At 39.6% G+C, this 14,943-nt stretch overlaps 1 protein-coding gene across 8 annotated transcripts in view; it reads left to right on the plus strand.

Annotated features, from left to right (window-relative positions):
• CNOT1 (CCR4-NOT transcription complex subunit 1) overlaps positions 1–14,943 on the plus strand; it is a 111,662-nt gene that overhangs the window by 17,773 nt on the left and 78,946 nt on the right. For all 8 annotated transcript variants that reach the window (XM_082712366.1, XM_082712370.1, XM_082712368.1 and 5 more), the window contains exon 2: positions 11,251–11,526. In XM_082712366.1, coding sequence (XP_082568492.1) covers positions 11,425–11,526 — 102 coding nt within the window. In that variant the 5' untranslated portion in view covers positions 11,251–11,424. The remainder of the gene's footprint in view (positions 1–11,250; positions 11,527–14,943) is intronic.

Consider the following 14,943-nt stretch of genomic DNA (forward strand, 5'->3'; position numbering starts at 1 on the left):
TTAATATTTTATTTATTTATTTGACAGAGCGAGAGATCTCAAGTAGGCAGAGAGGCAGGCAGAGAGAGGGGGAAGCATGCTCCCCACTGAGCAGAGAGCCCGATGTGGGGCTTGATCCCAGGATCCCGAGATCATGACCTGAGTGGTTAAGCAGAGGCTTAACCACTGAGCCACGCAGGTGCCCCTGATACACTTTAAAAAAAAATTTTTATTTGTATGAAAGAGCAGGAGCCAGAGGGGGAAAGGAGCAGAGGGAGAAGCAGACTCCCCCTGCCCTGTGTGGAGCCTGATGTGGGGCCCACTCCCAGGACCCTGAGATCATGACCTGAGCTGAAGTTAGACACTCAACTAACTGAGCCATCTAGGTGCCCTGGTTTGGTATACTTTTAAAAAAACATTTTCGGGGTGCCTGGGTGGCTCAGTGGGTTAAAAAGCCTCTGCTTTCAGCTCAGGTCATGGTCTCAGGATCCTGGGATCAAGCCCCGCATCAGGCTCTCTGCTTGGCAGGGAGCCTGCTTCCTCCTCTGCCTCTCTGCCTACTTGTGATCTTTGTCTGTCAAATAAATAAATAAAATTAAAAAAAAAATCTTTAAAAAAAATATTCTTTCCTCAAGGATTTTGATTCTGTTGGTGTAGGGTGGTGCTTAGGAGTCAGCATTTTATGTATGTATGTATGTATGTATGTATGTATTTGACAGAGATTACACGTAGGCAGAGAGGCAGGCAGAGAGAGGAGGAAGCAGGCTCCTGGCTGAGCAGAGAGCCCAGTGCAGGGCTGAGCCAAAGGCAGAGAGAGGCTTTAACCCACTGAGCCACCCAGGTGTCCCAGGAGTCAGCATTTTAAATAGGTCTCTGTCCCATCTCCCAGATCTTTTTTTCTTTTAAATTTATTTAAGTAATTCCTAAACCCAGCATGGGCTTCGAACTCAAAACCCTGAGATAAAAATCGTGCTCTTCTGACTGAGCCACCCAGGCACCCATCCATCTCCCAGTTCTTAAACACAGTTGCCTTCGTTGCATAGCAGAACAATAAAATCTGTATTTATTCTCTTAAGCCCCTTGAGAAAGTGTTTACTTTTTTCTGTAGCATCTAAGGTATTCATATGGAATGGAGTTAGACTCAAGCATTTGAATTAATAGGAGTGCCATTGTTAGCAAATAAAGGTTTTTTATAGAGTGTCCTGGAATGAAATGGAAGGAGATCATTTGGGAAATTTTATACAATCCTTATGAAATAAGGAATGGTGTAATAGTAAATTGAATAGTTTAATGAAATAGTTTAATGAAATAGTTTAATAGTTTAATGAAATTGAACTTGTTTCTGCAGTCAGGTTTATGTCGGTTTTATGGTTTGAAAAGTCTACATACGTTTTAATGATCTCCAGATTATTGACAGTCGTCGTCAGAGAAATTTCATTTGCATAAATGTGGTATATTTAAGATATCTTTAGATCCATTCAAAGACTTAAAATTGGAATATTTAATGTTTATTTGAGAGATAGAATACAAGCTGGGGAAGGGGCAGAGGGAGAGTTTTTTTTTTTTTTTTTTAAGGATTTTACTTATTTGAGAGAGCACCCCCATATGTGTTAGCAGCTGGAAGAGGCAGAGGGAGAAAATCTTCAAGTAGACTCTCTGCTGAGTGTGGAGGCAACACAGGGCTCAATCCCAGGACCCGTGAGGTCATGACCTGAGCCAAAACCAAGAGCTGGACGCTCAGTACACTGTGCTACCCAGGCAACCCAACATTGAAATACTTAAAGGTGATGGCCCTTTATCTTCTTTTTCGACAAAATATGATAATTGATTTTTGAACATTTTTGAATGTATTTGAGCCCAGCAGTAAAAATAATTAGGTAAAAGTAATGATAAACATTTAATATGAGAATTTGTGTACATTGCACATTGTAAGACATTACAGCTGTCTCACATGTCACCAAAACAGAGAAGACAAGAAATAATAGGAGTTTTAGTTCCTTCTCTCAAGAACCTGCTACTCAGCCTTTCCATATCATCATGCTGGACCAGTTAGTCACATCTTGGCTGGCCTGGCTGTACTCTGTGGCATATGTAAACTTCCCCAACAGTTCTGTGGGAGATTGACAGCTACTTGCTTTTCAGCAAACTCTTATAGCAGATGTTAGATGATAGAGCATCATCTATCTCATCCACTTTGCTTGTCCTGAATACTTCCTTCTGTTAACCAGCTGATGTTATCAAAGGGTAAACTGGTTTGAGCTGCTCTCCAGAGCAATCTAGGAGACTGTCTTGAGGTCGTAGAAGATTGTTACCTCTCAGCTCTTAAAGATCTACCATTTTGGGAAAGCTCTGCTTTAGATGAGGCCTTATTTTTACAAATGGGAGGGGTGGTATAGAGGTTCAGTCACTTTTGATCTAGCCTTTTGTTATGTGTAGTTGCTTGTCCTGTGGGTTTAAATTTTGGATTTAAAAAAATTGCTACTACTTAAACTTCATTTTATAAAAACTACTTTATAGCCATAAAAGCTAAAATACTGTTGAGTATAAAGTCAACTTTTGGGGGACACCTGAGTGGCTCAGTCTGGTTGAGCTTCTGGTACCTGTTTTCAGCTCAGGCCATGATTCATGGTTGTGGGATTGAGCCCTGAGTGTGGTGCAGGGATTCTGCTTGAGATTCTTTCTTTGTCCCTCCCTCTGTGCTCTCCCTCTCTCTTGCTCTCTCTAAAATAAATTCTTTAAAGAAAGTCAGTTTTTGGAAATCATATTACATGCTTGTAATCTTTGTTTTAAGTTATAAAAGTAATACATGTCCCTCATCCCTAGTTTTATTTTTTTTTTATTTTTAAGATTTTATTTATTTATTTGACAGAGAGAGAGTACAAGTAGGCAGAGTGGCAGGCAGAAGAAGAGGGAGAGGTAGGCTCCCCACTGAGCAGGGAGCCGGATCATGACTTGAGCTAAAGGCAGCCACTCAACTGACTGAGCCACCCAGGCCAGGTGTCCTATCCCTAGTTTTATTAAGAAAAATTTCATATGTGCAGAAGGATGAAAATAGTACAGTGTAGAGCAACATACTTGCTTCCTAGATTCAACAATTAACATCTTACCATAATAACTTTTTCTGTTATTCGTATATTTCTCTCTCTCTCTTTTTTAAAAATATTTTATTTATTTATTTGTCAGAGAGCACGCGCACAAGCAGGGGGAGAGAGGAAACAGGCTCCCTGCCGAGCAAGGAGTCGGATACAGGACTCGATCCCAGGACCCTGGGATCATGACCTGAGCTGAATGCAGTGGCTTAACCGACTGAGCCACCAAGGCATTCCTGATATTCGTGTATTTTTTATTGAAGTATATTGGACAGTGTTAATTTCAGGTGTACAACATAGTGATGTGACAGTTCCATGTTACGCTTATCACAAGTGTTGCTACCGTCTGTCAACATACAACATTATTACTGTACTATTGATTATATTCTATATGGTTTACCTTTCATTCCTTCATTACTCATTCTGGAACTCTGAACCTCCTGCTCCCCCTCACCATTTTGCCCATCCCTATTTATGTATTTTTACTGGTTTGAAGATACATACACTTGCATATATCTCCTGCAAATTAAGACATCCTTTTTCTTTTTTTTTTTAAGATTTATTTATTTATTTGACAGATCACAAGTAGGCAGAGAGGCAGGCAGAGAGCGTGGGGGAAGCAGGCTCCCTGCCAAGCAGAGACCTTGATGGGGCTCGATCCTAGAACTCTGGGATCATGACCTGAGCTGAAGGCAGAGGCTTAAGCCACTGAGCCACCCAGGTGTCCCCTCTTTTTTTTTTTTTTAAGATTTTATTTATTTATTTGAGAGAGGAAGAGCACAGAAGGAGAGTGAGAGAAGCAGACTCACTGCTGAGCAGGATGCTGGATGTGGGCTCTATCCCAGGACCCTGAAATCATGACCTAAGCTGAAGGCAGCCGCTTAGCCAACTGAGCCGACCAGGTGCCCGAGGCATCCTTTAAAAAAAAAAAAAAGACATTCTTGCATAGACACACTACAGCTAAGAATATTAAATACTCTTATAAAAACTCCAGTTGCCTAAAGAATAACTTTTACAACTTTTAAGATGTATTTATTTATTTGAAGGCAGGAGAGTCCAAAACAGACTCTGCACTGAGTGCAGAGGTCACAACCCAAGGCAAATCCAAGAGTTTGACACTCAGCCGACTGTGCTACCCTGTTTTTAATAACTTTTTTGAGTCATGATTTCATTAAGGTTCACATTTTGCTTTTGTATTGTAGTTTCATAATCAGAATAGACCCCATTTTTTCTCTCTCTACTGACCTTCTGAAAAGTACAGGCCAAAAAAAAAAAAGAAAAAGAAAAAAAAAGAAAAGAGCAGGCCAGTGGCTTGGTAGAATGAACCAGTACTTGCATTTATCTGATAAGATCTCCTCTGTAGTTTAAACCTTTCCCTTTAACCTTTTATTTCCTGGGAATTGATAGATACAGAGGTATTAGCCATATATTAATGTTGTTTATGTTTATGTGTCAAGGTGATAACTTCATATTGTAACACATCAGTAGACACATATGTTGGGCAGATTTACCATTAGTAATAAAGTACTTTTTTAGTTAAGGTAGTGACTGCCATAGCTGTATTATAAAGGCACATTTTTTTTCTTTTGCAATTAGTAGGTAATTTGTTGGGTAGTAGTATGCAGCTGTGCCAGCAACCTTTTACCTGAGGTTTTTAAGGTAATTCTTGCCTGAATCAACTTTTTAAAAAAAATTTTTAAGATTTATTTATTTATTTGAGAGAGAGACACAGCATGAGAGGGGAGAAAGTCAGAGGGAGAAGCAGTCTCCCCACAGAGCTGGGATCCTGATGTGGGACTTGATCCCAGGACTCTGGGATCATGACCTGAGCTGAAGGCAGTCGCTTAACCAACTGAGCCACCCAGGTACCCCATGAATCAACTTTTTTAATTTAAAGATTTGTTTATTTGAGAAAGGGAGAGAGAAAGAGCATGCGGCGTGTGAGTGGGGCGAGGGGCAGAGGGAGAGGACGGAAAACCTCAAGCAGACTCCCTGCTGAGTGTAGAACCTGACTTGGGGCCTGATCCCACACCCGTGAGATCATGACCTGAACCAAAACTGAGAATCAGACACTTAACTGACTGAGCTACCCAGGCACCCCTGTGATACAGTTTTGTTGTGTATAATCACTGTATTGTGTATTAGAGCTCTAGGACTTATTTATTGCAAGTTTTTACCCTTAAACACTCATTTCTCCACCCCCTGATAACTACTTCACTCTGGTTTTTTGAGGTGTTTTTTTTTTTTTTTTAAGATTTTATTTATGACAGAGAGAGAGGGAACACAAGAACAGGGTTGCTGGAGAGGGAGAAGCAAGCTCCCACTGAGGAGGGAGCCTGATACAGAGCTTGATCCTAGGACGCTGAGATCATGACCTGGGCTGAAGGCAGATGCTTAACAACTGAGTCACCCAGGTACCCCTTGAGTTTGGTTTTTAAATTATTTATTTATTTAGATTGAGATAGAGTCTACAAAGAATATTATAATAGTGCCAGGTATACAACAAAGAATGATTCAGTATTTCTGTATATTGTGAAGGGATCACTCTGATGAATATAGTTAACATCTAGCACTATCCAGGTGCAGTTTGTTAAGTGTCTAGCTCTTGCTCTCACCTCAGGTCTTAGATCCAAGGTTCTTGAGTTCAGGCCCTGTGTTGGGCTCTGTGCTGGGCTCCACCCTGGGCTTGGAGCCTGCTTAAAAAGAACAACAAATCTACTACCTCCCATAGGAAAAAAATTATTTTTCCCTTTTGATGAGAACTTTTAAGATTTACTCTATAATTACCATGGCCTATGTTACATCCTTAGGACTTAATCATTATAACTGAAAGTTACCTGTTGACCACCTTCATCATAACCACTACTACCACCATCACCCCCTTTTACTTCCCACCAACCACAATATTCTGTTTCTGAATTGTTTTTAAGATCCCATAATAATGGATATTATATAGTGTCTGTCTTATTCAGTCTTATTTATCTCAGCATAATGTTCTCAAGGCCTGCCATATTGTCACAAATGGCAGTATTTTTTTTTTCCCTCCAGGACTGAAAAGTATTCCTCTGTGTGTGTGTGTATCTTTTTCCATTCATCTATTGACAGACACTTAGGTTGTTTCCATAAATTTTTTTAAAGAGTTTATTTTTAAATGTTATTTGATTTTATTTTTTCTAAAAGATTTTATTTATTGATTTGACAGGGAGAGACACGATGAGAGAGGGAACACAACCAGATATACCAGTACCTCGGCATCTATCTCTCACATGGTGAGAGAGGGAGAAGCAGGCTTCCCGCCAAGCAGGAAGCCCGATTCAGGGCTCAGTCCTTGAACCCTGGAATCATGACCAGAGCCGAAGGCTAAACATTTTATTTTTAAGTAATTTCTATACCCAGTGTGGGGCTTGAACTCACAACCTTGAGATCAAGAGTCACACGTTCCAACTGAGCCATCCACGCATCCTGGTTGTTTTCATATCTTGATTATTAGAATATTGGTGCAGTAAACATAAGAGTGCATATATCTCTTCAGTAACATCTTTTCATTACCTTTGGATATATACCCAGAAGTGGGATTGCTGGAATGTATGGTAATTTTATTTTTATTTTTATTTTTTAAGATTTTATTTATTTATTTGGCACAGAGAGCGCGATTACAAATTACAAGTAGTTAGGTAGAGATGGGGGGAAGAAGCAGGCTCCCTGCTGAGCAGAGGGCCCGATGCAGGGCTCGATCCTAGAACCCTGAGATCATGACCTGAGCTGAAGGCAGAGGCTTAACCCACTGAGCCACCCAGTCACCCTGGTAGTTTTATTTTTAATTAAAAAAAAAAAAAATAGTTTTTAAAGTGGGCTCTGTGCCCAGAGTGGGTCTTGAACTCAAAATCCTGAGATCCAGAGTCACATGCTTTACTGATTGAGCCAGCAAGGCACCCCTATTTTTAATTTTTTGAGGCTTTTCAGCACTGTTCTACTGTTCTACTAGTTCTTCATAGTTGTAGAACCACTTTACAGTCCAGTCAGCAGTGCCCAAAGTTTCCTTTTTCTCTATATCCTCTCCAACAGTTATCTCTTGTGTTTTTGTTGCTAGCCCGTCTTACAGGTGTAAGATGATACTTTATCCTGTTTTTAAAAAAAATTTATTTATTTATTTGACAGATAGAGATCACAAGTACGTAGAGAGGCAGGCAGAGAGAGAGGAGGAAGCAGGCTCCCTGCTGAGCAGAGAGCCCGATGCGGGGCTCGATCCCAGGACCCTGAGATCATGACCTGAGCCAAAGGCAGAGGCTTAACCCACTGAGTCACCCAGGTGCCCCTTTATCCTGATTTTGATATGCATTTCCCTTGATGATTAGTGATGAACACCTTTGCAGATACCTGTTTGCTACTTTGATGTTGTCTTTGGGAAAATGTCTGTTTAGGTTCTCTGCCCATTTTTTAATTGGATTTTGATTTTTTTTGTTACTGAGTTGTAGGAGGGTTTATTTTAATTTTTTTAAAATTTTTTTAAATAAGTTTAGTATAGAGGTGCCTGGGTGGCTTAGATGGTTGGGTGTTTGCCTTTGGTTCAGGTCATGATCTGCAGGTCCTGGGATCAAGCCCCATGTCTGGCTTTGAGCTCAGCAGGAGCAGGGAGTCTGCTTCTCTCTCCCTCTGGCTTTCCTCTTGTACTCTTTGTCTCTCAAATGAATTAAATAAATTTAGTACATTAACCTCTTATCTGGTACGTGTTTTGCAGATATTCTCTATTCTGTAGGTTGCCTTTCCATTTTGTCTTTTCTTTGGTTGTGAAGAAACTTTTAATTTTGATGTCGCATTTGTTATTTTTTTCGTTTGCTGTGCTTTTGGTATCATGTTAAAAAATGAAATCATTGCCAAGACTTGCCCTAAAAGTTTCCTTTGTGTGTTTGTTTGTTTAAAGATTTTAATTTATTTGACAGAGATCACAAGTAGGCAGAGAGGCAGGCAGAGAGAGAGGGCGAAGCAGGCTCCCTGCTGAGCAGAGAGCTGGATGTGGGGCCCCATCCCAGGACCCTGGGACCATGACCCGAGCCGAAAGCAGAGGCTTTAATCCACTGAGCCACCCAGGTGCCCTCCTTTGTATGTTTTTGTCTAGGAATTTGTTTGGTATCAGGCCTTATGTTTAAGTTTTTGATCCATTTTGAGTTAATTTTTGTGAGTGGTGTAAGATAGAAGTCCACTTTGATTTTTCTGCATGTAGTTATCCAATTTTCCTAGTACTGTTTATTGAAGAGACTATCCTTTCTCCATTGGTTGCTTTGTCTCCCTTACCAAGTACTGTTTGACTGTATGTGCTTTCTGTTCTGTTGTTTTGGTCTGTGGGTCTGTTCTTATGCTGGTACCATATGGTTTTAATTGCTGTAGCTTTGTAGTACAGTTGGAGTTCAAGAAGTGTGATGCCTCCAGTTTTGTTCTTTTATTGTGAAGACTTCATTTATTTATTTGACAGAGAGCAAGTGAGAGCCAGAGAGCACAGGCAGGGGGAACTGCAAAAGAAGGAGAAGGAGGCTCTCTGCTGAGCCAGGGACCCTCATGCAGGGCTCAGTCCCAGAACTTTGGGATCATGACCTGAGCCGAAGGCAGATGCTTAAACAGTCTGAGCCACCCAGGAGCCCCTGGTTTTGTTCTCTTTCTCATGATTGCTTGGGCTTTTGAGGATCTTTTGTGGTTCCATACCAATTTAGGATTTTTTTCCTATTTATGTGAAAAATGCCATTGGAATTTTCATAGGGTTTGTGTTGAATCTACATGGCTTTGAGTGGCATGGACATTTTATTTATTTATTTTTTAATTAAAATTTTTAAAAGATTTTATTTATTTCACAGAGAGCACATTAACACCAAGGAGGGTGGGGGTGGGGGGAGAAGATTAGAGGGAGAAGGAGCCTGATGCATGGCTTGGCCCCAGGACCTCAGAATCATGACCTGAGCGAAAGGCAGATGCTTAGCCCACTGAGCCACCTAGGCACCCTTGACATGGACATTTTTTTTTTTTTTCCAAAAAATTTTAAAAAGATTTTATTTATTACAAGTAGGCAGAGTGGCAGGCAGAGAAAGAGGGGGAAGCAGGCTCCCTGCTGAGCAGAGAGCCCGATTTGGAGCTCGATTCCAAGACCCTGAGATCATGACCTGGGCAAAAGGCAGAGGCTTAAACCACTGAGCCACCAAGGAACCATTCAGTTTTTAAATTGAAAAAAAAAATTATTTTATTTTTATTAGTTTTTTTTAGTGTGGGAGGGAGGGAGAGAGAGAGGATCTTAAGCAGGCACCATGCTCACTGCTGAGTCTGATATGGTGCTCTGTCTCAAAATTCTGAGATCATGACCTGAACGGAAATCAAGTTTCAGATGCTTAACCTGCTGAATGGGTGGTGTGGACATTTAAGAGTATTAGCTCTTCTAATCTATTAACATTTGTATCCATTTGTTTGTGTCATCTTTGATTTCAGCAGAGTTTTGTAGTTTCACTGTATAGTCAAGGGCTTTCTTTAGATTCAACTAAGACTTTTTTTCTTTTTTTTTAAGATTTATTTATTTGGGAATGCATTGAGCCAAAGGAGGGGCAGAGGGAGAGAATCTGAAGTCAAGCCAACTCTCTGCTGAGTGTTGGAGCCTGTTGCTGGCCAGACAACCTGGAGATCATGACCTGAGCTGAAATCGAGTCTGACACCTAGCTGAGCCACCTGGGTGCTCCCGAAGAGTTACTTTTTACTGTTTTACTTCACTTTTTCTTTTTACTGAGATAGACTTACCTGAAAATATGTGTCCTTTGAGTTCTTGAGGCAAAAAGAACTCATAGGTATGGAGAGAGACTTTTTTGGGGGGCGGGGATACATTCCTAATAGTGGAATTAAAGGTTTAAGGATAGCGCAATAAACACTTTTTGTAGTATTGCCAATTTAAATTTAAAAATGTTGTACACAATACCGTTGTTAATAGTCTGATGAGTCCTCTTTTTGCCTGTCTTCTTGTTAGTATGTTCTCGAACTTGGATAATTTTATTGGTCTGATACAGAAAATGAGCTATGACCAGAACATGAAGAAAGCTTCTCTAAGATTTATAGCAGGCAAGTCTAGTTGCATGTAATGGATAGATAGTAATGCAATTTGTCTTTAACTTCTCACATGTTATTTAGAATGAACAAAAAACATCTTGGCACATTTTCAGGCCTCTCCTATTCTTTTTTGATGAGCACGTGTAGGGATACCGTTGGTCCAGCTTTTGCTGTGTATAACATGAAACAGAACAAAACAATGTAGTGTTTCTAATTCGTTTAGAAATTGTTAAAGGTAAAGGTTTTAAATGCCCTTAAGAGGGTCTTTTAATCTTTGTGAATTTTCTGATTGTAATGAAATTATGAGCTGATTTCACAGCATGAAGTTGTATGTAAGTTCATCTGTTTTCAGATTTTTGTGTTTCAGCAGCAATACTTGATGAATTCATAAGAAAAATTTGTGGTTTCCCTCCCCCTCACTTTTTTTGTAATACAGAATAGTTACTTGGACTCAGCCCATGGTTGGAATTAAACTGATAAGCATCCTGTCATTTTCTGCTTTGGGCTTCCCTTTCTAAATCTTCCTAGTAAAATTCTCATCAATGTGGGAAGGAATTTGGGTTCTGAAGCCCTTACTTGCCTTTGAGACAGTGATTCAAATACCTGAAACATATACCCTAAGGTACAGCTGTAGGACCAAACGGATTGCAAAACCGTGCATGAAAGTTAATGCACATTAACTTAGTTAAATAAATGGGATCTTGTAAATAGGCTGTAGATGCTCTGGGAAGAGGAACAGAAAATGGAAAATGTCAGATGAATGTTTTTTTCCATGAACCCTAATTCTAAGTACTTTCCTGTTTCTAAAGGGTATAGTATAAATAATCATTTTGAAGTAGATTTATAAATAGACATCCAGATAATACAGGTTGTCTTGCTAAACTCCAGCTTTTTAAGGGGGGATACTTCTTTTTATATTGGCCCTGCCTACTTTTCAGACTTGGCATCTTCTGTAATTGGTGGTTGAGACATACTAATTTTTTTTCCCTGAGTCTTTAGTGGGATTTCAGGTACTAAGATGGAGAGATGATAATGTTTTAACTCTTTTTCTCCTAGTAAAAAACTAAATAAAAAATCTGATTTTTATCCTTTTCTTTTTTTAAAACAGGTGCCATGTTTCAGAACAGAGTAATACCCCTGGTAAAGAAGAACTGAAGACACTGTACAGACATCAGATATAGGCTAATTACAAGGAAAGCATTAACCTGCCTCTGAGGTGACTAAAGGGGAATAATGGTGATTTTGCGCCGGGCTCGGCCGCCTGCTTCCGCCCCAACCAGCAATGAATCTTGACTCGCTCTCGCTGGCCTTGTCTCAAATCAGCTACCTGGTGGACAATTTAACCAAGAAAAACTACCGAGCCAGCCAGCAGGAAATACAACATGTAAGTAAACATAGAAAACAAGTACCATTAAAGGAATGAGTGTATAGTAGAAAGAACGTTCTCCTCAGCTTTAATATATAAAAGAGATTTTATCCCAATCTTTTTTTTTTTTTTTTTTTTTTTAAGGAGTCACAGATACAAATTTTTCTGTAAAAATTATGAATACCTGACTTGGTTTAGTCTCATTTTTTTCTTATCTACATTTTAAAATTGAGAGAGAGATATATATTTCACAAACTGTAAAGCTCCCCCTTATAAAATGTGCAATTCAGTAGTTTCTAGTGGATTCACAAAGTTACTTAATCATCACCATCTAAATCTAGAATGTTTTCATCGCCTCAAAAAGAAATACTTGAATCCATTAGCAGTTGCTCTCCCTCCCCTCTCCAGCTCCTGGCAACCACTAATCTTTCCGCTTTTCTGGATATTTCATATAGATGGAGTCATAACAGATGGGGCTTTTTGTGCCTGTTTTCTTTCACTTAGCGCAATGTTTTTAAGATTCATACATCTTGTTGGGGCACCTGGGTGGCTCAGTCAGTTAAATGTCCGATTCTTGATTTTGGCTCAGGTCAGGATCTCAGGGTGGCGAGATTGAGCTACTCCTCGGGCTCTGTGCTGGGTGTGGAGCCTGCTTAAGATTCTCTCCCTCACTTCCCCCCCTTTAAGAAAAAGATTCATCTGTGTTGGAGTCTGTGTCCATACTTCCTTCCTTTTTATGAGTAATAATACAATGTGAATATTATTTATAAGAATAATAGTTCTTTGAATATTCTCCAGTTTATCTGTAAAATGGATATTTAATTTGTTTCCATTTTGTGGCTGTTGTGAGTAGTGTGGCTTTCAGCATTTGTTTATGAGTTTTTGGATGGATATTTGATTTTAATTTTTTGGGTATATGTGAAAGAATGGAATTGCTGGGTTATAGGATAACTCTCACTTCCTGAAGAATTGCCAGACTTTATCCAGGGTACCACATCTCTTCATTTCCACAAGTAGTGAATGAGGGTTCCAATTTTTCCTCATCCTCACTAACACTCATTATTTTTTGTCTTTGTTTATACTCATTCTAGTGGATGTGAACAGGTACCTCATTATTTTGCTTATGTAGCTAATGATGTTGAACATCTTTTCATGGGCATTTTGTGTATCTTTGGAGAAAATGTCAGTTCTCATCCTTTGCCCCCCAGTTTTTTTGCCATTGACCCCCTCCAATATTTACTCTTTTTAAAAGAAGATTTAATTTATTCATTAGAGAGAGTGAACGTGCTCATGAGTTGGGGAGGGGCAGTGGGAGAGGGGAAAGCAGACTCCCTACTGAGCGGGGAGCCTGATATGGGCTTCCGTGGGGCTTGATTCCAGGACCCTGAGATCATGATTTGAGCTGAAGACAGATGCATAATGGACTGAGCCACCCAGGTGTCCTGATTCCCCAAGTTTTAAAAATTAAACTGTTCTCAAGTACAAGTTTGTTTTATAGAGCATTTCATTCAATCTTTATGAGAGTTAAATAGTATACTATATTTTAGTTGTAGTGATGGTACCCCCTTTTCATTAATAAATGGAGTATTATACTTAAAATTGTATATATTATTAAATTAAAATTCACTAGTTGTGTGACAGTAGGTTATCTTCTCTGAACATTATTTTCCTCATTTGCAAAATAAGGCTAAGTATAAAATTTGTCTGACATCCTTCTTAGGATTAAATGAAGTTAAGAAGAGCACCTAGTATAGTTCCTGTCCTAAGCATTATTTTAAAAAAAGGAAATTCTCCTTTTTCTACATTATAAATTAACAGTTGTTACATAAGGTAGGTAGTACATACATACAAGTTGTAAATGAAATAGGTGCCTGATTATTTGAGCTAAATCTAAGAATTAATTGTTGAGGAGTTTTTTCTCCTTTCCTTGTTTTTGGGGTGTGTGTTTGGAGGTAATTTAATTTTTATTTTTTTATTCTTTTTTTTTTTAAGATTTTATTTATTTATTTGAGAGAGAGAGAGAGAGACAGATCACAAGTAGTCAGAGAGGAGGAAGTAGGCTACCTGCTGAGCAGAGAGCCTGATGCAGAGCTTGATCCCAGGACCCTGAGATCATGACCTGAGCTGAAGGCAGAGGCTTAACCCACTGAGCCACCCAGGCGCCCCTGTTTTTTCATTCTTTTTTTTTTTTTTTTTAAACATTTTATTTATTTGACAGAGAGATCACAAGCAAGCAGAGAGGCAGGCAGAGAGAGAGGAGGAAGCAGGCTCCCTGCTGAGCAGAGAACCCGATGTGGGGCTCCATCCCAGGACTCTGAGATCATGACCTGAGCCGAAGGCAGAGGCTTAACCCACTGAGCCACCCAGGCGTCCCTGTTTTTTCATTCTTAAAGATTTTATTTATTCATTTGGGGGAGGGAGGGATAGCACGAGTTGAGGGGAGAGGCAGAGGGCGAAGGAGAAGCCGACTCCCTTCTGAGCTGAGAGCCTGATGTGGGGGCTTGATCCCAGAACCCAGAGATGACCTGAGCCAAAGGCAGACACTTAAGAGTTTGAGCCACCCAGGCACCCTTTTTTTTTTTTTTTTTAAAGGATTTTACTTACTTACCTGAGAGAGCACTAGCAGGGTGAGGAGCAGAGGGGGAAGCAGACTCCCTGCTGAGCAGGGACTCAGTCCTGGGAGTCCAAGATCATGACCTGAGCTGACGGCAGATGCTTAACTGACTGAGCCACTCAGGTCTTTAAAATAGGTAACATTACTAACCTGATTACCCCAGCTACCCACTCTTTCTCTGCCCACAGGCAACTGATGTTTGCTGTTTCTTAAATGTTCTTCCAAAGATGCTTGCACATAGAAAATAGTAAAATATTATTTTTATAAAGCTAAATCAGGTTAAATAAAGCTATTTTTAAAAAGTTAAAAGAAAAAACTTAGTAAAATACTTTCCATTCTTTTTTCACATATTGGCATATGATAGTTTTCTGTATCTTGGTTGTTTCTTTTTAATTTTATTTATTTATTTTAAAGATTTTGTTTATTTGTTGGAGCACAAATTGGGGAGGGACAGAGGGAGAAGCAGGCTTCCCACTGAGCAAAGGAGCCTGATGTGGGACTTGATCCTAAGACACTAGAATCTTGACTTGAGTCAAAGGCAGAGCATTAACCGACTGAGCCACTTAAGTGTCCCTGTTTCCTTTTTAACTTACCAGTCTATCGTAGAAATTATTCTTGGGGTGCCTGGCTGGCAGTCGGTAGAGCATCTGACTCTTGATCTCTTGGGGTTTTGAGTTTGAGTCCAGTTGGGCGTGGAGCCTTCCTTAAAAAAAAAATTATTCATTATCCTGTACATAAAAAGTTTGTTCTTTTAAGGCTGTATAGGAAACCATCATATGGATGAAACATTTATTTCACTATTTATGGACATTTAGATTATA

The sequence above is a fragment of the Mustela nivalis genome (assembly GCF_964662115.1).
Source record: "Mustela nivalis genome assembly, chromosome: 18".
Taxonomy (NCBI): Eukaryota; Metazoa; Chordata; class Mammalia; order Carnivora; family Mustelidae; genus Mustela; species Mustela nivalis.